Source organism: Amborella trichopoda, chromosome 4 (assembly GCF_054954075.1).
Source record: "Amborella trichopoda isolate Santa Cruz 75 chromosome 4, AtrichopodaSantaCruz75HAP2 v2.0, whole genome shotgun sequence".
Taxonomy (NCBI): Eukaryota; Viridiplantae; Streptophyta; class Magnoliopsida; order Amborellales; family Amborellaceae; genus Amborella; species Amborella trichopoda.
Window position 1 is genome coordinate 42,885,764 of NC_142339.1, and position 24,317 is coordinate 42,910,080.

At 36.6% G+C, this 24,317-nt stretch overlaps 1 protein-coding gene across 14 annotated transcripts in view; it reads right to left on the reverse strand.

Moving 5' to 3' along the window:
- The window catches only part of RUG1 (Regulator of chromosome condensation (RCC1) family protein), a 43,901-nt gene extending 33,781 nt beyond the window's left edge, over positions 1–10,120 (reverse strand). For all 14 annotated transcript variants that reach the window (XR_016054535.1, XR_016054536.1, XR_016054532.1 and 11 more), the window contains exons 1-3: positions 9,699–10,120; positions 9,100–9,176; positions 7,942–8,020 (exon numbers count right to left, since the gene is read on the reverse strand). Coding sequence is in view for 6 of the 14 variants with exons in the window: in XM_006856591.3 (XP_006856653.1) it covers positions 7,942–8,020; positions 9,100–9,176; positions 9,699–9,945 (403 nt within the window). In the remaining 8 variants the exon portion in view is untranslated. The remainder of the gene's footprint in view (positions 1–7,941; positions 8,021–9,099; positions 9,177–9,698) is intronic.
- Positions 10,121–24,317: the final 14,197 nt, after the last annotated feature.

The following is a 24,317-nucleotide window of genomic DNA, read 5'->3' on the forward strand; positions in this document are numbered from 1 at the left end:
CAGAATAACAATCCAATAAAATAGAAACCGTGATTCCCATCGGCAGGAATCGGCATCCCATCATGTTGGGATTGAGTTTCCTACCTTTTAAGAATCGCATATGACCCCACACCATTCAATGGCTTACGAAATCGCGATCCGATCAAATAGGAATCGTGATTCCTACATTATTGGAATTGTTGTCCCCATTGGTTTGGATTCAAAATTCACACCATTCATGAATCCTACACCAATCCCTTCTGGTATATGAGAGAAGTATTTTGCGAGAAAAGATTTAACTTTTTACATTTTTTACAAGCTTGAAATCTGGAGTCCGCATTTTTAGTACAATTATCAAGGGCAACCATATTATGCGGATTGACATTTTTGTTAGCGCTCCTAGATGTTTGGGCTGCCGCCCAAACATATAACCTTGAGATGGGGTTGCCACCTACTACGTGATTTATAGATTGATAAATTTATTAGGTAACTTAGCAAAGATTATTGTACATGGATTCATCTCAAAAGTTTATTAAGGCTTTTTGGCTCTCACATCACAATCCCGAAACCTAAATCATGGGTATTTAACCTTGTACAAAAATATAATATCATATGAAACGGTCCCTAAAACTCCTATAGTAACATAGAATGGACTCTTGGAGCTCCTCCGGCAACGTACAATATGTGAATGTATTTTATTCAACATTTACATTTGAATCTTGATTATGTGCCATTGGAGCTTGATTTGATGTCGATTGGAACATTGTTTAGTGCATCTACGAACCATGCCTTTTGACAATATGGATCGAGCTTCCCAAAAACATGGATTCACGATTCTTAGGAAATTGGAATCAACGTCTCGCACATGTTGAATCGCATTTTGGTGCAACTATGAATCGCAAATTCTGCAATATGGAATCTAAATTCCAAGCTTCTAGGAATCAAGATTCAAAAAATAATCTGAAATGTATATCAAGGAACTTCGAATTCCTATCTTCCAGAGTCGTGTTTCATCATGGGAACTAGGGAATCACCATTCCGAACCAGAATAACAACCTCAATATACAATTCGAGTAACTATAGCCTCTCCCTCTCTTTTTTTCTCTGATACTTCATTCCCCTTACACAAGACCAGCCTTACTTTGCCACTCTGCTGCTGCCCATGACAAAATCAGAGTATCATGCAGTCGGATCTTGATGTCCTAGTCCCCCTCCTATACAACTGAGAATGGCTCTCAATACCTTCCACCCCTCAAGTGGGGCTCTTCCCCCCTGGTTACTCGCATGCAACGCATGCCACCTGCTCCTACTCTTCCAGCCCCACCGCAGGATCAATATGTGCCTCCATGCTCCAGACAGCATAACAAACAAGATCACTGGATTCCAAAGCCTCCCAACTCAAAAAATCTAGAAGAGGACTTGAAATCTAATGAAAAGTCCTTCTTCTTAGAGAATTCTGTAGAGCTCACAAGAGGGGAGAGAGGATTACCCACTATCGATGTTATGCTTAAGTCCAGGGCTTCGTCTGCAAAGGCGAAGCAACTGATCTGAATGCAGCCTTTAGAGAGAAAGTTGGTTTTCCAGCACAGGTAATTAACAAACAAAGATTTAAAGTTAATAGGAAACTAGTTAACTTTCGTGTGATGTCAACTAATTGAAAATCTGGCTCTTTAGATAACCCCTCCCATTCTAATAGACAACCATGTAGGTCTACCCCCAAAATCTTTCTACCTGTAAGCACAAAATCCAATGACGATCATCATTTGGAATATTAGAGGTCTTTGTCACCAAACAAAAAGAAACGTGTCGGAGCCTTGGGGGTCTCCAACATCACGGTGGACATGAACTCCCAATACGAAACCAAAAACAAGGGATCAGGAGGCACGAGAGGAGCTCGCTTTCTTCGAAACGTTAAACGCCCCCATCTCAGTAAAATTTCGAGGTACAAACGAGTTCTGATGAGTACACTCTCAGGATACAGCCAGATCGAAAATAAATTCTTGAGTCCCTAAGTTGCACACTCAGAAGACCCATACAAACCGCAGTTACAAATTGCTGATGTATCTTTCCAATTGGTATGATGTTATAAACATCAATTGAAAATAAACATCCCTCTCACTACAAAATCATCATCCAATTGGTATAATTAAACATCGATTGGGTAATGAAGCACATGCATGACCATCTCGTGCCAAAATAAATAAATATAACAGAAAATGGTGCCTGAAACTTAAGCGAGGCTAGTTCTTCACTATCTCTTACTAGAGAGAGAATATGAACCTTATGAGAGACAAAACGTTCACTGTTTTCATCAAAAACCTAAAGCCTTACCCACACTTTCATTTCTGTCCTATCGTTTCTCTCACCCGTATGTCTCCTGCATCCCATTGATCTCATCACTTTCTATCTCATCCTAAAGGCCCTTTTATAAGGGAAAATGAATATTTTAATATCATGCAAGTGATGTGGCAAGAGGAGAGAGAGAAAGAGAGGCACTTGATAAGAGAGAGAGGCCAAGTGGGAAGTTACGTGGCTCAAAAGGGGAGGCTTGTGGTTAGGGTAATGTCAACATGACAAAAGGTGTAATAAATGCAAGAGAAATGTGGTGTAAAAGTTAGGTGAAAAGTGGGTGTGGTCTAACAGGACCACAAAGAACCATATATGACAACAGCCGAATAATGTTGTTTTGAAACACATTTTTAGCAAAAAGCTAACAATCCCCCACCTGTTTTAAAACAACAGATCTCTCTCACAAACATATCAAGAAAGACGAATGCATAAGTGAAGGTGTCTTTTGGACTTGAACCTTCACGTAGTATTATGCGAAACATATCTCAGAACAATGAGTGGACACACCTTGAACTGTGTTCTTTATTGATAGGCCTCCCACATACCACACATTCTCTTTAAAAAACTGTGGTTTTCTAAAGGGCTTGCGCTTTTAAGGCCCTGCGCCAATCCTGTTTTCATGAGTGCTCTAGAGAATGCCCAATTCCCATAGAAAGCGGCCTCCACTTCCACACTCATATAGGTGAATCCATGAAAGATGTCCAGCAGTGCGACACGCCATCCTAGGCCTTACATCATTCAGGCAAATGGAATCATTAAGAGTGAAGCTCAACCTCTCGATTCATTGCAGTAAATATACCACACAGCTAGGGATGGGGTAGAAATTTTATAAATTTCCATAATATAAAAATTTTGTGGAGCCCACAACCATCAGACATCACACGAGCGACTTGTTTTCCCCTTGAACCTTGGACTTGGGATCTCCTTATCCTAGGTAGGATTCCCATCATCCTGTAGCAAAAATTCATTTGGGATTAATCCCATCCCTCTAGCTTTCTTCCAGACTTGGTTCTTTGCAAGGTTTTTCTCAAAATTCTACCCAGTACTAGGTATCGCTGATATGGAGTACAACTATGACTCCATTTCAAGCATAAGTCTCAACTGATTGTGCCTCAAGTGAGTATAATTGGATTTCTCGAAGTAAATCCCTAACCATTCGCTTTGTATATAAAACTTCACAGTCACACCGTATGAGACTGCAGGCCTGGGCCATGAACAGGTGGTACGTCTACCAACAAGGTCCTTAGCCACTTAGCCTTCACACAATGGGTTCCAAGGCAATTTTCTCCAATCATTTGGAGATACAAGTCTTCCTCTTAGAATCCATAAAATACACCCCAACCACAAGTGGAGGTACACCTGAAAGTCACAGATTCATAAGAATCCTGAAAACATCACTGTACCTTCCAATACAGCGGGTTCATCCACATAATGTAGGCCATAGTTTATGGTTCCTTTGAGATAACTTAATACCCTATAGACAGCATTCCAATGATCTTGACTGCATTCCAATGATCTTGACCTGGGTTACTCGTATATCTACCCAATTTACCCACAGTAAAGGCTATATCTGGTCTAATGCATGACATTGTATACATTATACATCCAATGACTCTGGTATAGTGAAATTAGGATATAGGACCTTCACAATTCTTTCTAAGTTTAATGTGAGCATAATAAAGTGATGAAACTGGCTTGGAATCAAAGTGATCAAAGCTTTTGAGCACTTCCTCTATCTAGTGGCTCTGAGTTAAAACATAGCCAGTCGGATGTCTCACTATTTTAATTCCAAGTATCACATCTGTTAGCCCCATGTTTTTCACATTAAATTCAGAAGATAATAAGTTCTTTGTGTCCTTGATGCATGTAATATTGCTGCCTAGTATGAGAATATCATCTACACATTGGCAAATTATAACTACTGCACTATCACAAACCCTAGTGTACACACACGTATCAGCATCACTAATCTGAAATCCGTGTGATAAAATAATTCTATTTAATTTTTATGCCATTGCTTGGGTGCTTACTTCAAACGGTATAGGGATTTCACAAGTTTGCAAACTTGTGCTCTTGTTCCTTAAGGACAAACCCCTTAGGTTGATCAACATAAATTTCTTCATCTAATTCACCATGAAGAAAAAAAGTTTTGACATGGAATACAGAGTTCAAGATAAGGAGAACTCGAATGGTAGAATACAAGCAACAAGTGCATAGGTATCAAAAAGATCAACACCTGCCTTTGTTTAAACCCTTTCGCAAACAATCTTGCTTTACATGTTCAATGGTACCATCCACCTTTATTTTCCTTTTGAAAAACCATTTACAATCTAAGGGCTTAGCACCATGAGGTAAATATGTCAATATCCAAGTATCATTCTCCAATATTGATTTCATCTCATCGTTGACTACCTTCCTTCATAAAGGAGCGTCACCAAGGACATGGCCTTTTGAAAGTTTTAGGATCTTCTTCCAAAAGGTACAACTGGAAATCAGGACCAAAAACGTTGGCTTCCTGATACTCTAGCCTCTCCTGAGTTCTAAGTGCTTAGGGTTTTCACGCTCACCAACTTTACATTTACATTGTCGAGCTTCTTATTCATTATCCTGCTCACGAATGAATGTGTGTTCAGAAAATTCTGCATCCTTGGACTCTATTACCACGTTTGACTCCAGGTCCAGAAGTCTATATGCATTGTTGTGCTCAGCATAGCCCACAAAAACACACATAAGAGAACTAGGTCCAAGTTTGGGCCTCTTAAAGTTAGGAAGCCTTACTAGAAATCTAGTACCAAACATGTCTTCTAAGGCGTAAACGCAATTAAAAAAATATCTCTTGATATCGAGGGCATAAGGACCTCACCGGACGTGAATTTAATTCAATGTCCCTATGCCAAAAGTCTTAACAGTGATGGGGTAGTCCTTGTATAAGACAATGTCACCCCCACCATTCTATAGGTCCCAAAAACAAGCTTCAAAATTGAACATGTTTGGCAGCTCTTCAGATCATCCCCTACAACACGGACTTTGGAGATCATAACAAACGATATACATCAGTCACTTAAGCATAAGGCCTTTGCTTCTTTCGAAGTCTACAAAAAATCATCCAATTTATAAATAAATTGGAACCTCTGCTACCATCTTAAATGACTTGCATCTTCAGAACTGATCTGACCTTACAAAATCCTGGGTTATTACTTTTAATGATTTTCCAACAGTCATCTCGTGGATCAATACTTCAAAATTGATATGCTTAGAGATGGTGGATAACCTGACAAATGATGAATAGCCTAACAAACGGTTGATAGCCTCACTAACGATCGATGGCCAGACTGACGATCGATAGCTTAACTGATGATCAATAGCTTAACTGACGGTTGATGGCCTAACTGACGATCGATACCTTCACTGACGGTTGATAGCCTAACTGACAGTCGATAGCCTTACTGACCGTCGATGGCCTAACTGACGGTCGATAACTTGATTAACAATTGATAACCTGACTTATAATCCAAAATCTGACTTACAGTCGATAGTCTGACTTATTGTCCATAACCTGACTTATTGCCCATAATCTGACTTACAGTCGATAGTTTGACTTACGGTCGATAATCTGACTTACAGTCGATTGTCTGACCTACACTCGATAGTCTGACCTACAATTGATAGTGTGACTTTCAATCCATAGAATCTGACTTACAATCGATAAATAGCCTGAGATAAATAAGCTTAACGCACAGTCAACAATCCTCAATGCAGACTCAATAAGCCTTGATGCACAGTCAATAATCCTTGACGCATAATAGATAATTCGACACACGGTCATAATTCTAACTGATGCCCGATAAGCTAACTTACGCTTGATAGGCCTTACTTACACTTGATGAGCCTGACAGACACTTTATAAGCTTTACTTACGCTTGATGAGCCTGACTGTTGCTCCATAAGCCTTCGTTACGCTTGATGAGCCTAACAGACGCTCGATAAGCCTTACATACGCTTGATGAGCATGACCGACACTCCATAAGCCTTATTTACGCTTGATGAGCCTGACTGACGCTTGATGAGCCTGACAAACGTTCCATAAACCTTACATACGCTTGATGAGCTTGACTGTCGCTCCATAAGCCTTACATACACCTTACATACACTTAATGAGCCTGATTGTCACTTCATAAGCCTTACATACGCTTGATGAGCCTGACTGTCACTTCATAAGCCTTACATATGCTTGATGAGCCTGACTGTCGCTTTATAAGCCTTACTTATGTTTAATGAGCCTTATTGTCAGTGAATAAATCTTCACTTTCTCAATACCCGAAAAATTTATGCAGCACCTCCATTAGTCCGGGATAGTGCAAGGAAAAGAACCAAAACCTTCCTAATACAATTTAGACTCCCATAGGAATCAGAGCATGTTTCAGAGGTTATATCTGGAAACCGAAACACTCTTAGTACCGGTTTGATTCCCGTAGGAATCGGAGTAGGATTCAGAGGTAATACAAAGTGACAGTGCAAATCCAGAATCTAGTCTTACACAATCCTGGTCCTCATAATTAACGAGTCATCAATAGATATCTCCAAAAAAACTTCCGTTTAACACTTTGAAATTGTTAATAAGGGGGCCCCACCGTGGTTTACCATATGAACTCTCAATACGGAACCAAAAAACGGGGCATCTGGAGGCACGAGAGGAGCTCGTTTTCTTCGAAGTGTTAAACACCCCCGTCTCGATAAAATTCCGAGGTACAAATGGATTCCGGCGAGTATACTCCCAGTATACAACCGGATCGAAAATAAATTCTTGAGTCCTTGAGTTGCATACTCAAAAGACCTGTACAAAACCACAGTTACAAAATACTGATGTCTTTCTAACTGGTATGATACTATAAACATCAATTGAAAATAAACATCTCTCACTACAAAATCATCATCCAATCGGTATAATTAAACATTGATTGGGTAATGAAGTACATGCATGATCATCCCGCACCAAAATAAATCATAAATATAATAGAAAATGTTACCTTAAATTTACGTGAAGTTGGTGCTTCACTATCTCTTACTAGAGAGAGAATATGAACCTTATAAAAGAGAAAACATTCACTGTTTTCATCAAAAACCCAAAGCCTTACCTACACATTCATTTCTCTCCTATTGTTTCTCTCACCCATACCTCTCCTGCATCAGAATGAGAATTCATTGAAGGAAACTTGCCATTTATAGTCATTTTTAATGGTATCAACTCTACTTAGACACGGGGCCGAAGCTACCATCTAATCAAACTTTTGTGAACTACTTGTAAATGTGAGCAGCATCTTGCTGATCTCATTTAACTGTTTTCAATCAATTAAAGCTCGTTAAGGAGTGAGAGAGACATCTATTTCTTTTGAATAAGGAGAAGGTGGAGAACAACACACAGAAACTGTATTCTATCACATAGCCTACATAGAATGAAACACTTATTGCTAAGAAATTGAAGCACCACTCTAAACAATTTTCTTAGAAACCATTTACAGCAAAATAAAATGGCAATCCTCATCAAAAGTTATCGAATTTCTCCAAACGAATAAAGAGAGAATGAAGCAAATATTAGAGAGCACCAAATCTTACCTGTGATGGCAGCAGAATGATGAGAACCGGCTGATACTTGGACAGCTTTCTCAGGAATACTAACAACTTCAAGAGGTTCCTGTGCATATATAGCCAGTTCAATAAAATCTTAAAAAAGTAATTCGGACAAGCAAACCAACCACCAATTTGATAAGTGACAAAAGAAAAAGAACTATTAGACGGAAGTCAAGTTATTGGATAGGTCAACTGATAACTAGTTTGATAAGTGACAAAAGAAAAAGAAATATTAAGCTAATGCCAGCATGCAGCATAAAAATGTGTTGCAACAGCTCTAGTCAATACTTACCCAAAAAAAAAAAGAAGCTCTAGTCGATGATGTTACTATAATTAAGCACTAAGCAGGCTTGTGTAAACAGTGAACTTTCTACGACACTTGCAAGAGAGAATGTCTACTAGTACATTGCCCATGCTGGTCTGTGATTTTTTCAAATTGAAAGCTAAAGCGATATTGAACATTCAAGAATAGTTAGCAACCAAGGGTTCTAGTTCTAGGCCTACACAACTTAATTTCCGAATAAATTTTCTCCTGGTGATGATCCAAATTAGTACAAACAAACATAAAAATGCGAAGGTACAGAAAGAAAAAGCTTGCAGGATACATTTTCATAGTTATTGGTGATCCCTGAATCTTAGAAAGCCATATATCCCATATCCAGCCAATGTTTCCACACAATATTACTCAATGCAGCAGAAAACAATGATTTTTTACAATATTGCCAATGCAATTCAAAATATAAGCATATTAGGAATTGAGACCAACAATTCCTCCTTTTTTACTTCTCAAGCCAACAACATCTCTTCATTAAATCTAACTCGTGATAGAATACTTGATTCGTTGAGATGACATGTTACTCATGAGGTCAAAATATTCCCAGACATCGACATTGAGCAAACCAACATGCTGTCCTCACAAAATGAGATGTTCCTTATAGTGACACACTTAAGATACTAATAAAACAAAATGAGATATTCTTACTTATACTGGCACTCAAGACACAAATAAAACTAAGGGACGTCATCTCCAGTAAAGTTAGATCCAGCATAGTGGGCTGCAAAGGATTATTATTGCACGAAAAGGAATATTGCTGCATGAAACTAAAATGAGATACCACCAATCAAGGAGAAGCATAAACGTACAAGAGCATGGCTCACAGCCGCGGATATTCCCAACTGTCCAAAATCATTCAAACCAGTAGCAAAAACGCGCCCTGTGTCTGTTCAAGAGGGAAGATATAGCTCATAGCCTGTCCACTTTACAGAACTCAAAACAAAACCATATGCAGTGATATAGCCAGAGATACCATCTTAATGAAATCACATTGCAGCTGAATTCATGACAAAAACAAAATAAGGAACAAAATAAATCAACCAAGCATAATTTGGTTAAATTCATCCACCTATCATTCAAAAAGTGTGGAAATATCATAACAATAATAGAATGACACCATATGAGCAACTAAATAATGATGTCTAAAAGCATCTTGCTGGACCTGGACATGCCCAGTCCAGTAGTCCCCTCATTGGTGAAATCAAATACTCAATGTCAAAAGAATAAAAATATCAGTTAAAATGAGATGCCTACCTTAAAACATTCAACAATGAGACCACAATTCACATCCTAAATCAAGAATTCAGACTCCTATGGTGATCTCACTAAGCACACTAAAAACTACAAATCCTGACAAGAAAACCATCTGGTGACGCATTTTGATGGACTAGAAAAGAGAGAGAGATACCAGTTAAGAACAGAGTATGAGCCCCACCACAAGCAATAGCACATGGGTTCTCTCTTTCTAAAGCTTTGCACACAGTGGGAACCCATTGAGACATCAGAGAGCCTAAACCCAGTCTCCCATAGTCTCCATTTCCCCAAAGAGCTGCAAATCTAAGTGAATTACTAGAAAACCATCTCTTGCAATACCCAGAACCATTGAGGCGAAAACCCAATATGGGTCGCCTCAGTTTTAAGCAGCACCTCCACATTTTCGCTCAGGGTGCATGAAAATCTTCATGAGAGAGAAACCCACTTAACCAAAACTATGGAAGAGAGAAAAAAACATGGAAACCAACTTATTTATGAGCATGCTCCATTTTCCAGAAGTCTGGTTTCTTTTGAACCGTGGTTCCCCAACAAGGCTGTGTTCCTTGAAAATTTGCTGTCAAAATTATGCCCACCCCGTTCCTTCGTGTTCTTTGATGACTTTGTAGTTGGAAGCGAAATTTCGGTACAGTGTTTCGGTGAAATTCGTCCGGTTTAGCAAGAGAACCAGAAAATCTTTGATGAACGTTGCTAACGTTCGAGGGCATTCGTGCGGGACATTTAGACTTTAGAAGAAGCGGAAAGATTTGCAGCACCTCGGGGAGCATATTGTCAAGAAAAGAATTAATTTTGAGGTTTCACTTTGACATCGGGGTGGCAATGGTCCCAGGCCCGACCCGGAACCCATGGGGTTTACCCGACATGGGTTTGGGTATGGGTCCAACATTTAGACCTGGCGGGGCGGATCCGTCAAAAACCAAGACTCAAATACTATTTGGGTTTGGGTCCGATTGGACCTGGGCCATACCCTTAAACTGTTGGAGATAGAATACTTCAAATCCTATTTATTTGAATGTATTAAGGATTGTATACAATAAGAATTCGTAGTCACCTTTAGCTATTAAACAACAAATCAGATGTTTTGAAATATAATGGCGAGTGATTGTGATCTTGTTCCCAATAATATTGGTATATGATTGTAAAAAAAAAGCAAAAAAAAGAAAAAAGAAGCTCATAGTGAGGGTGGCAATAGACTCGACTAGACCTAAGACCTAACGAGTATGGGTATGGACCCAACTTTTGGACTCGAATACTATTCGGGTCTGGGTCCGAGTCAGACCCGAACTGTACCCGACCTGCTGCCACCCCTACTTTGACTTGTAAATTGCAGATAAAGCATGTATCCACCATCATCAAGCTTAACCAAGATTCTTACTCTTGGTTGCGTCAAGGTTTACCTATTTCTTCTCGTTGATGGACAGTAGAGATCATGCCTTCAAGTGTTCCATGAGTTTAAAAATCGGGGTAGCATGGGTGAACTAGCCATCTAGGAAATTAGACTGTTCGGGAAATTAGTCTGGATCTAGTAAATCAATTTGGATCAACGTACAGAGTGAATTCACCAATTAAAAATAAAAATAATAATATGGGAATTGGGGAATTCAGTTAAGCTCGATCACCTAATTCCTTGACAAAACTGGCTGGTTCTGTCAAAAAACCAGCAAGTTCTGTAGGGAGGCAGTAGATTCTTGATTTCAACCAAGAACCAGATTAATTCCACCAATTCTCTATTTTGACCAAGAACTTGATCAATTCCACTGATCTTCAATCTGGATCAGCCTAATCCAATTCAAACCAAGATCAATGTTTTTTCAAACATTAGTTCCATGCAAAGACATGGCAACATTGGCCATAGTGACTTTTTGATAAGCAAAGGGAAAATATCATTCGAGGATTCAAAATCTCTTAAAAAATCATTAGGGTCAAAAGATTAATATTAGAAATCCTTTTTCAATCATGCACTTCTTCAAAAATATTTTAAAATATCTAAATAGCCCTTGTTTATGGTTGGGAACTTTGAGCAAGTAGGTGATTATTTGAGTAAGTACCTCGAGTGAAATAAAAACTTAAAATGTAAACCCACTTATATTAATTGGAATGTCTTCATCCCCTTAATGATTCTGAAAGGGGTTGTGACCCCATATATGACATTTTCCTTTAAGACAAAAAGCCACGCCAGATCATTAGGGTTTTTAACTAAACCTTGACTCCCGCACCCAAATTGATATGATGCTTTTATCACCAAAACAAGGCTTAAAAGATAGATTATCCCTGATCATTATCTTCAAAACTCTATTGGATACTTTGCTGAAGAAATAATTAGTTGTCAACCTGGTTCAAGCAATTAAAATAAGTTGTCTCAACAATTTGACAACCAGTCTTAGAAAAGGGATAAGACCATTTACTTTTGTTACAAGAAGCCATAGTTATCCCCAACCAATAGATATAGAAATGTACATTGATCACATTAAAAGTTTAGAAAATTTATTTTTTGAATTTTGTTCATAGAAATGAGAAGCCTCGACAATTCAACTTTACAAATTACGGCTTGGGTGTGAAAGAGAAACCATATTTTTTGTATTGAACTTGTGGGAAAAGACCCTATATATGTATACAGAGATTAGGGGTGGCAATAGGTCGGGTATGGGTAGGGTCCGGCTGGACCCGAGCCAAACCCAAATAGATTTAGGTCCAGGTTAAGGACCCGGACCCTTTGGGTTAAAAAATTGGACCCATACCCATAAGGTCTCGGATCTACCCCGTCAGGTCTTGGGTCCATTGTCACCCTCATTATGAGCTTCTTCTTCTTCTTCTTTTTTCCCTTTTTTTTTTTTTACCATCATATACCCGCATTATTGGCAATAATATCACAATCACCCACTGTTAGATTTCAAGCAGTGTGATTTGTCCTTTAATAGCTAAAGGTGACTACTAGTTCTAATTATATACGATCGTTAATACACCCAAATGAATAGCGCTTAAAATAAACTATTTTACCTCTAGCAGTTTATGGGTACGGGTCGGATCTAGTCGGACCCGGACTCGGACCCGAACCTAAATAGTGTTGGGGTCCAAGTTTTGGATCCCGATCTGACCCGCCGTGTCCAAATGCTAGACACATACCCAACTCATGTCAAGTATACCCTGCAGGTCTCGGGTCAGGTCCAGGTCCATTGCCACCCCTAACAAAGATGGTATACAAAAAAGGGAAAGAAAATTATACAGCTGCATGATATACAAAAAAAAAGGTAAAAAAAATATATACAATTCCACAGTCCCCCTCAAACTCATGATGGTTAGAAGCGAATGATTGAGAGTTTGGAAACAAGGCTTAATAAACGATGAGCATTATGAGACTTCATAAAGAAGTCAACAAGTTATGCGGAAGATGAAATATATGGCAGAAAGATTGTCGCAGCTAAATATTCTTGTCGAACAAAATGATAATCTACTTTAATATGCTTGGTGTGCTCATGAAATTCTGGATTCTTAGTAATATAAATGACACTTTTATCAGCACAATATAAGGGAGTGGAAGTAGAATGTTTTACACCCAAGTCAGCTAATAACCAGCAAAACCAAACAATCTTTGTCGTTGTTTGAACCATGGCTCGGTACTTAGTTTCAGTTGTGGACTAGGTAATACGTTTTTGCTTCTTACTCTTCCAAAAAATAAGAGTCACCAAGAAAAATACAAAAACCTGATGTGGACTTCTGATCGGTAGTGCCCCACAAAATCAGAATCAATCAAGAATGGAAGATAAAGAGAACAACATAACACGATCAAGCATGTCTCAAATATAACGAATAATATGTAAAACGATTACCAAGTGTACAAAGTGAGAGGCACTCAATGTCTGATCGGGAAATAGTCAAATAAATCAAGCTTCGAATAAGTTGCTTTGCAAAATGTAGGATCAGGAAGGAGTTCACCATCTTATAATGGAGTTTGATATTCAGCTCAGTAGATATATCAACATACTTTGTGTCATTAGCTAGACGTGCTCGAGAAACAAAATTTATGGCATATTTAAGTTGAGAAAGTAAATATCCACTAGGAGAATAAGAAACTTCCAGGCCAAAAAATATTTTAAGAATCCCAAATCGTTCATCTAAAAAAGCTTGACTAACTTGGGACTTGATTAGATAAATGGTATAGGAGAATTTCACGTCCTCTAGGTGTGATTGAGATAAACATAGCAGTGTCATGATGGCTCTGTCGAAAACCTGCAAAGACAATATCATAACTAAATTTTTCAGACCAAGTACGAAGAGCTTGTTAAAGTCTATAGAGTGCGCGTCATAGTCAATAGACTCTATTGTCAGGATCGGAAATCCCAAGAGGCAGCTTCATATAAACTTCTTCTACAAGATCATCATTAAGAAATGCATTTTTTACATCAAGTTGATATAGAGATCATTGGCCAATAATAGCCACATAAATCAGAGTATGAACTGTAGTCATGTGGGCAACAAGAGCAAAGGTTCTAGCAAAATCAATCCCAAATTGTTGATTATAACCTTTAGCCACAAGTCGTACCAGCTTTAGTTTTGATTTTGTACACAACCAATGGCACTTTTGTCTTTGGGAAGATGAACAAGATCCCAAGCATGCATTATGTCAAGGTCATTCAATTTTTCTACCATAATATGTTGCCACTCAGGCTGTTTGATAGCTTCCTCATAAGTTTGTGGCTCAAAGTAAGAGTGAACATAAGCAAGAAATGTTCGATGCTTAGGCAAAAGGGTTCCATAATCAACAAAACGAGCAGGCAAGACAGGTACACGAGTATTGTGGCAGACATAAGGCACATTTACAGGAGCAGCAGGTGCAGGTGCCTGACTTGGTTCATTAACAGCAATTGAATGTTCTACAATCAAACCATCTGTAGGAGGTATGGGTAAACATTTAGACAAAGGAGAAACATCCTCAAAGAAAGGGACAAGAAAAAGAGTCAGTAGTAGGTGGAGGGGAATAAAAATGGATATGATCTGAAAATACCACTTGTTAGGATACATAAAGCTCCTTAGTCACGTGGTCATAACATCTATATCCCTTTTGGTGGTCAAGATAGCCCAAGAAACAACATTTAATTGCTTTGGTTGAAGATTTATTTCGTTCATATATTGACAACAGAGCAAAGCAAGTGCAACAAAAAACACAAAGAATATAATAGTCTAGGGGTTGAGCAAATAGTTTTTCAAAAGGGGGATATCCAGACAAGATAGCAGAAGGCATAATATGATCAGATAAATAGTTGCGTGAATAACTTCTGCCCAGAAAACCTTTAGAACCGAGGCTGACAAGAGAAGAGCTCATGCAATTTCTAAGATGTATTGATTTTTTCGTTCAGTAGTACCATTGTGTTCACGAGTATATTACAAGATCTTTGCCGTTGAATATTTTTGTCAAAAAAGAAATTTTAAAACATCCCACTAATATACTCCCCACCAGAATCTAATCATAAGGCTTTGCTTTTAGTAGAAAACTGAGTTTCAATGTACGAATAAAATTGGACAAAGATGTCATATAGTTTACTGCGGTTATTCATAAAGAAAACTTAAGTATATCTGGTGTGATCATCAATAAAAATTACATAATACCGTGATCCCCTCTTTGATGCAAGAGGAGCTGGTCCCCATACATCAGTCTTCACCAAATCAAATATAGAAGCATAAATTGAATTTATGCAGTTGAATGACAATACATGCATTTTAGAGAGTTTGCACGACTTACACTCTTTAGCAATAGAAAAGAAATAAAGTCAATGGCACTACGAGAAAATAAAAATTTAAACCAAGAGGTAGAGATATAACCCAGACGTTGATGCCACATAGATCCTTTATCAGGTATTTCAGCATAGCAGAGGTTTCAATGGGAGTTTTTAATTGAAGATGGTCCAAAAAGTAGAGAGCACCAACTTTATGCCCATTTCCAATCAGTTTTCTTGACTGTCGATCCTGCACATGACATCCAAAGGGAGTGAAAATAACGTTACAATTGGAGCGGGTAATCTGACCAACATAAAGCAGGCTCATAGCAATAGAAAGAAGATAATAAACACTAGAAACATTTAATTTACCATAAGGATAAGAGAATGTAGTAATTGAGCCAACTTTAGAAACTTTTATAACAGTACCATTAGGGGTGCAAATAATATCAAAACATGGTTTACAATCAACAAGAATTAGTTGTCATATGGCGAGAAGCATTAGAGTCTATTAACTAGGAAGTGAGAAGCACCAGAGTCTATTAACTAGGAAGTTAAAACAATATTAGTTGAAAAAGCAGGTATAGATTCTTTGAGCAATCGGGATTGTGAGAGAAGCCATCGAAGATTCCATTGTCGGAGTAATTGATGAAGAAGAAGTAACCAATAACTGATGGTGTTATACCAATTGCTTGAGTTCCAAGAGTTATGACAGATAGTTCGGGGCTGATTTGACTAGGCAGTTTATGTACTTTTTTTTTTGTTAACAAAAAGGGGAACTTGTTACTAACAACAAGATGGGTTGTCACTCCACCAAAGGCGGTCTGTCATTACATGGAGTTCCTTCACTTATAAAAAAAAACGTACTACCATTCCACCTTTGTGTAAAAGAAGAGGTACAGGTAGCAACTAAAAGAGGAGGAAACAAAAAAAAAAAAAAAAAAAGGAGATAGCAAGACCCATCAGAAAGAAGAAAAAAAAAAAGAAAACGTAGAGAGCGAAAAGAAGAGAGCCGAAGAAAAAAGGAGACAACAAAACGCAGAGACATAAAAGAAGAACAAAGCTGAGGATGCACAGACCGAGAAGCTTTAGATTAGAACTAGGAGCTTCAGATCCAGAGGTGGGTGAAGAACATCAGAGATTCAGAGCAAATTTCAGAGCGATTTTTTTTTGATCGGTTGTTTCAGATATTTTAGAGATAGAGTAAGCTTCAGAATCATCGGGTTTAGAGCGTTTTCCTATTTTTAGGGGCAGTTTTGGTGGTGGTTTTTATAGTGTTCCTTTTCAATAGGTGGTTTTGAGGCTCAAGGCAAGGATAGGCAAAGGGTTTGACCCGTCAGGTTTCAATAGATGGTTTTGAGGCTCACACAATGACGGGTGGAGGGTTCGATCCGTTAATAGAAAGGGTACATGTAAGAGACGATGGTTGATATTTGCAAATGGTTTATAATAGCATGAAGGGTTTGCAAATACGTTGGTATGCGCAATGGGGGATTTGAATGGTGCACAACGATTAATCAATTGACGGTAGAAAGTTATAAATGGTAAACAAACGTGAAATGATAGTCATAAGTTTTATCAGATGATCGTAAGGATGCCAACGAAGGGAGAGTAGTAGGAAAACCATAGAATAAACATGGTATTCCTCATAAAAAAGAGTGACGATTTAAACGAAGAAACTGTGATCGCCTGAAAAAGTTACAAGACTGATGATCGACATTGTTTTGATACCATGCGAAAGAGAAATTGTATTTTTTTGTATTAAACTTGTGGGAGAAAATCCCATATATATATATATATATATATATATATATACATACATATATGAACTAAAAAGAGAAGAGTAGTAGAAAAATGTGAAGAGAATAATAATAAATGAAATAACAGAGATATCTACTAATATCCAAGTGGTATAAGTATTATTTAATAATTTAACACAAATATTAATTTAAACTGCATGACAGTAATATAAACAATTTTTATTGATATTGCTTCAAACAGAGTACAGACAGACTGAATACAGATGCTATAGATACAGATTCAAACAAAGTACTGTAAACAGTACAGCAAACAGATACAAATTACAAACTAAATACAGACGGTGTATAACTTACAGGTTACAAAGGCAGAAACTTAAAAAGTGTTGCCATTCGTCAGGACAGAACGATGGTAACTTATGTATATTACAATCACACATTGCAAATAAAATAAAGACTAATGGAAAGATCTTACTTGCGAAAGGCTTGCCTGAAAAGTTTGTAGGGATTGGGTAAATAGGATAGAGAGCACTGAAGCTTTAGAGAGAGAGAGAGAGAGCACGCAGAGCTTTTCAGAGCAGAGAGGGAGAAGGTGAGAATTCCCGATGGCTCAACTGAAGGAGAAGAGGGGTATTTATAGGCAGGAGCGAGCATGCAAATGTGTCGAGCTGGCACTTTGATGATCGGACTTAAAGTGAAGAGAAGACAAAAATGAATCTTATCGGCGGAGTGGTGAACTGGCATTGCACTCACAGAGGTAAGCTGGCAAGATGGATAAGACAGAAAGGAAAGGGTGAGCTGGCATCGCACTAACAGAGGTAAGCTCGCAGAGGTGAGCTGGCCAGGAATCTTTAAAGATAAAGGAGATAGGACACGACTTGACGCAACCAAAAGCAAAAGAAAAAGTAACCTTTTACATGACATGACTTAAAGCAAAAGCAAAAATATTTTTTGTCGGCCATATAGTGCGGAGAGCATCTTCTGTTGTATGGTAGATGCCATCTGTCTTCCTCTTTATTTCTTTTATCTTTTTGTAGAATCTTCTAGATAGCTGTACAGGTGGCATTCAGGATGGATATACAGCTGGCTTTACATACAATAGGAGGATGTGACAAGCTTTTTGCTGGGCTGAGCTGGGCTATTCGGGGTCTTTGGCTGAAATCCTCATCAGGCTCGGATGGAGAGGAGGTAGCTTCAGAAGAGCCGTTCAAGTCGTTCAAGATACCAGAGGTTAAATAGAGTCATTATCCTACCGATAAATGGAGAATTTTATTAAAACCTTATCTAATAAAGCACTATCATCTTCTAAAAATACTCTTAGGGTAAAAAATAAAGAAGAAGTAGTCATTGAAAATGTTGAACAACATATTCAAAATTGGAACATACCAAAGGTCTCAATAACAGACGTATATAAAAAAGGAAACTTTAATCTAAAAATTGGATACGCCACAAAAACGGTCGAACAACGTCTACCTGTTCAAAAAGAACAAGAAAATCTTCAACTCTTAACAAATAAAATTATACAATCTCATAAAAATAAAGAATACCAATATCTTCACATAGGATTAATTCAAGTAGTCGTCAAGCCTTTGACAAGACTAGGATTAAATACTTCAATTCTACTATGTCTACAACATGAAAGACATAATAATTTCTCAGATTCACTTTTAGGAATAATTGAATCCAGTTTATGCAATGGACCAATTTATTTTAATTGCTTTCCTAATTATGTTATATCATTTCATGATCTTAATTTACTTAAAGTACTTACTTTAAATATTAAAACACAAGGATTTGATATGTTTCACGGATCCCAAAATATAACTATTATCTATCGAATATATTATAAGGTAATGACCACTTTATGTCCAAATGTTATACAAATAGATACAAAAGGACAAACTACTTTCTTTCAAACAAATATTGTTCTGAAGATTCAGGTTTATCTAATATTCTATTATTAGTAATTAGTTCATCAAATTCTATTTCTTCATCTTCAGATGGATTTTCAGTTAATTCATTAGTTAATTCTAATAATTTAACGCTATTTTTCAAATTATTAAGTTCAGATTTTACCTCATTCACTTCGTGCTTTAGTTCAGCAATAGTAGGTTCTTTATGATTGTTACCTTGTTGAATAATTCGTTTAAGTATTTCAGAGAAGCTATATTCTACCGGTGGTTTTATTAAGGGAGTTGGTTTATTTCTAGCTTTTGCTATTTGAATATATTGACTGATTATTGTTCGTTTATCTTCAGTATTAGGTATTTTATCTATAATTTCTATAATTAAATTGTCTTCTTTAGTAAGAGATCTACTGCCTCTTGAACCAAAACCGGAAACTTACGCAATACAATTATTCAATATGAATATCAATAATAGTAATAAAGGAAAATTGCCTATGGAAATTTTCCCGACTATATCTGACTCTCCCCTAAACTCTTATCCGCCTTTATCTCCAGCAAGATTAATCAATTACCATGAATATTCATCTCAACCGAAATCCACTCCAGTTTTCACCCCTGCATCTAGTCCCAATAAATCCAGGAACCCAAATAAATCAGTATTTGAAGAAACTGCTTTCTTGGTAGATGTTACCATTGATGACAAGCATATACATATAGACCCAAATAAACTAGCCCCTCTATGTTTACAAAACCATCTCTATCCTTCAAACGACAACAAGACCAGAGAATGGTACGAAGTTGTTCTGTTAGAAACATGATCTATTTCAATAGTTCATTTCTTCAATCCCCATACAAAAATAATTGGATATTCGAAAATACAGATTAGAAAATTATTGTCATATGATGATTGGGGATGCAGTCAATCTCAGGGCTGCAAACTTCAAGCCCATGAATTTCAATATAAATCATATCGATATACTGAATATATAGAAGCATGACATAAAGTATTTGCATATCAAAACCTAAATAATTCTCATACATAGTTTATTCAGATAAAAATGACTGTTTTTTAAATATTCCCGAGTTCGTTCCGTTACTGGTTTCTAATCTGGGGATTAGGAACTCAGATATTGCCAGATCCATTTAGAAAAGCACAAACAACATTTGCTGAATACAATGGAGTTGATGATGATATTGACTATCATCTTTATTTTATTGTTATATACCAGATACCCTGGAGAGTAAAGTGGGAATATGGGTTAAATGAGAATATTCATAATAATTTTAAATATATACCCCGTTTGGGAAAGAGAATATCGATGGTGGGATGTTTTTAGCATGGATCCAAATATGATAAAACCCAAACGAATACCTCCTGCTACTCATGACTGTCAGAATACTCCTAAATTTGATCCAAATACTTTCGCCGAATATATAAGACAAATGCGAAGACAAAACCCTAGAGCAACCAAAGATGAATTGGAAAATCAGCTATTAAAGATTATACAGGAAGAAACATTTGAAGCTACCTCCTCTCCTTCTGAGCCTGATGAGGATTTCTGCCAAAGACCCAAATAGCCCGGCTCAGCCCAGCAAAAAGCCTGTCACGTCCGCCCAATGTATGTCAAGCCAGCTGTATATCGATCTAGAATGCCACTTATACAGCTATCCAGAAGATTCTACAAAAAGACAAAAGAAATAAAGAGGAAGACAGATGACATCTGCCGAACAACAGAAGATGCTCTCCGTTCTATATGGCCGACAAAAAATATTTTTTCTTTTGCTTTAAGTCATGTCATGTAAAAGGTTGCTTTTTCTTTTGCTTTTGGTCGCGTCAAGTCGTGTCCTGTCTCCTTTATCTTTATAGATTCCTTGCCAGCTCACCTCTACGAGCTTACCTCTGTGAGTGCGATGCCAGCTCACCCTTTCCTTTCTGTCTTATACATCTTGCCAGCTTACCTCTATGAGGGCAATGCTAGTTCACCACTCCACCGATAAGATTCCTTTCTGTCTTCTCTTCACTTTAAGTCCGATCATCAAAGTGCCAGCTCGACACATTTTCTTGCTCGCTTCTGTTATAAATACCCCTCTTCTCCTTCAATTGAAGCATCGGGAATTCTCACCTTCTCCCTCTCTTCTCTGAAAAACTCTGCCTGCTCTCTCTCTCTCTAAAGCTTCAATGCTCTCTATCCTATTTACCCGATCCTTACAAACTTTCCAGGCAAGCCTTTCGCAAGTAAGATCTTTCCATTAGTCTTTATTTTATTTGCAATGTGTGACTATAATATACATAAGTTACCATCGTTCTGTCCAGATGAATGGCAACACTTTTCAAGTTTCTGCCTTTGTAATCTGTAGTTATACACCGTCTGTATTTAGTTTATAATTTGTATCAGTTTGCTGTACTGTTTACAGTACTTTGTTTGAATCTGTATCTATAGCGTCTGTATTCAGTCTGTCTCTACTCTGTTTGAAGCAATATCAATAAAAATTGTTTATATTACTGTCATGCAGTTTAAATTAATATTTAGTGTTAAATTATTAAATAATAGTTATACCACTTGGATATTAGTAGATATCTCTGTTATTTCTTTTATTATTATTCTTTTCACATTTTTCTACTACCGTTTTCTTTTTAGTTCATTATTAAACTATAGTACCATGTTCTCAATGTTATTATGATAATAGGAAATTTAAGAATTTGATAAAATTTAGATCTTGGAGCTTTTTTGTATCAAAGCCATAAGAAATTCTTAAAAGTTTACTGTTAGACTATTTTTAGCTGATTATAGTATTTATGAGATAAGATTATAATAAAATTAGCTATTTATACGGTAGTCCGAGAGTTAAGACTCATTGTCGCCCAGTCATTATAGACCATTTAGGCCAAGAAGAGCCGTTCAGGTCGTTCAAGACCTAAGAGGTTGACTAGAGTCATTATCCGTACCGATAAATGGAGAATTTTATTAAAACTTTATCTAATAAAGCACTATCATCTTCTAAAAATACTCTTAGGGTAAAAAATAAAGAAGAAGTAGTCATTGACAATGTTGAACAACATATTCAAAATTGGAACATACCAAAGGTCCCAATAACAGACGTATATAAAAAAGGAAGCTTTAATCTAAAAATTCGATACGCCATAAAAGCGGTAGAAAGTATACCTGTTCAAAATGAACAAGAAAATCTTCAACTCTTAATAAATAAAATTATACAATCTCATAAAAATAAAGAATACCAATATCTTCACATAGGATTAATTCAAGTAGCCGTCAAGCCTTTGACAAGACTAGGATTAAATACTTCAATTCTACTATGTCTACGAGATGAAAGACATAATAGTTTCTCAGATTCAGTTTTAGGAATAATTGAATCCAGTTTATGCAATGGACCAATTTATTTTAATTGCTTTCCTAATTATGCTATATCATTACATGATCCTAATTTACTTAAAGTACTTACTTTAAATATTAAAACACAAGGATTTGATATGTTACACGGATCCCAAAATATAGCTATTATCTATTGAATATATTATAAGGTAATGACCACTTTATGTCCAAATGTTATACAAATAGATACAAAAGGACAAACTACTTTCTTTCAAACAAATACTGAAAGATCAAATGTTATTATCCCTAAAACAATACCATGGTCACAGATACAACTCCCACAAGAATGGAAAATTCAGACTTCAAATCCAGCAATTAAAACCCCTCAAAATAATATTCCAAATCAAATAATTGAAAATATAGATGGAAAAGTAAAAATATTATTTAATACAAGAACTCCTTCTTTAAAAATAAAAGACGATAATTATCTTCCCTTATCAAAGAACTCAGCTAATTTCTTATGATCTAGAAGATCTGTATCTAGTATATCCAGACTTGCAACTGCATCATCTTCAGAACCTGAAATACAAGGATTAGTTAGAACTCAGGATAATATACACAAACCCATATATCACCCAATAAGTACTAATACTCCAGATCAAGATTTTCAATTATTAACATTACAAAAGGAAAATAAAATCAATAAAGATTATATAAAAAATGATTACTTAAGCGAACATAATAAAGACTTTCGAAATTGGTACCTATCTACATTCTCAAAAGAATTACTACAAATGGCTCATAAAAGATATAATAGATTCTTGAAAAAAGAAAAAATAAACTTAGGATTTTTTGAATGGCTTAAAACGACATTACTTTTAAAAGGAATAAAAACCAGTTTTGACTTTTCTCACCCGTGAATTTTTGCATGGGGGGAAGAGTTCTACTGCCTCTTCAACCAAAACCGGAAACTTACGCAATACAATTATTCAATATGAATATCAATAATAGAAATAAAGGAAAATTGCCTATGGAAATTTTCCCGACTATATCTGACTCTCCCCTAAACTCTTATTCGCCTTTATCTCTAGCAAGATCAATCAATTACCCAGAAATATTCATCTCAACCGAAATCCACTCCAGTTTTCACCCCTGCATCTAGTCCCAATAAATCCAGTAACCCAAATAAATTAGTGTTTGAAGAAATTGCCTTCTTGGTAGATGTTACCATTGATGACAAGCATATACATATAGACCCAAATAAACTAGCCCCTCAATATTTACAAAACCACCTCTATCCTTCAAACGGCAACAAAACTAGAGAATGGTACGAAGCTGTTCTTTTAGAAACAACATCTATTTCAATAGTTCATTTCTTCAATCCCAATACAAAAATAATTGGATATTCGAAAATACAAATCAGAAAATTATTGTCATATGATCATTGGGGATGCAGTCTATCTCAAGGACGGAAACTTCAAGCCCATGAATTTCAATATAAATCATATCGATATACTGAATATATAGATGCATGGCATAAAGTATTTGCATATCAAAACCTAAATAATTCTCATACATGGTTTATTCAGATAAAAATGCCTGTTTTTGAAAGATTCCCTAGTTGGTTCCGTTACTGATTTCTAATCTAGGGATCAAGAACTCAGATATTGCCAGATCCATTTAAAAAAGCTCAAACAGCAGAATACAATCGAGTTGATGATGATATTGACTATCCTCTTTATTTTCTGGCTATATACTAGATACCATGAATAGTAAGTGGGAATATGGGTTAAATGAGAATATTCATAATAATTTTAAATATATACCCTGTTTGGGAAAAAAAATATCGATTCAATGGTGGGATGTTTTTAGCATGGTCCCAAATATGATAAAACACAAACGAATACCTCCTGCTACTCATGACTGTCAGAATACTCTTAAATTTGATTAAATACTTTCGTTGAATATATAAAACAAATGCGAAGACAAAACCCTGGAGCAACCAAAGATGAACTGGCAAATCAGCTATTAAAGATTATACAGGAAGA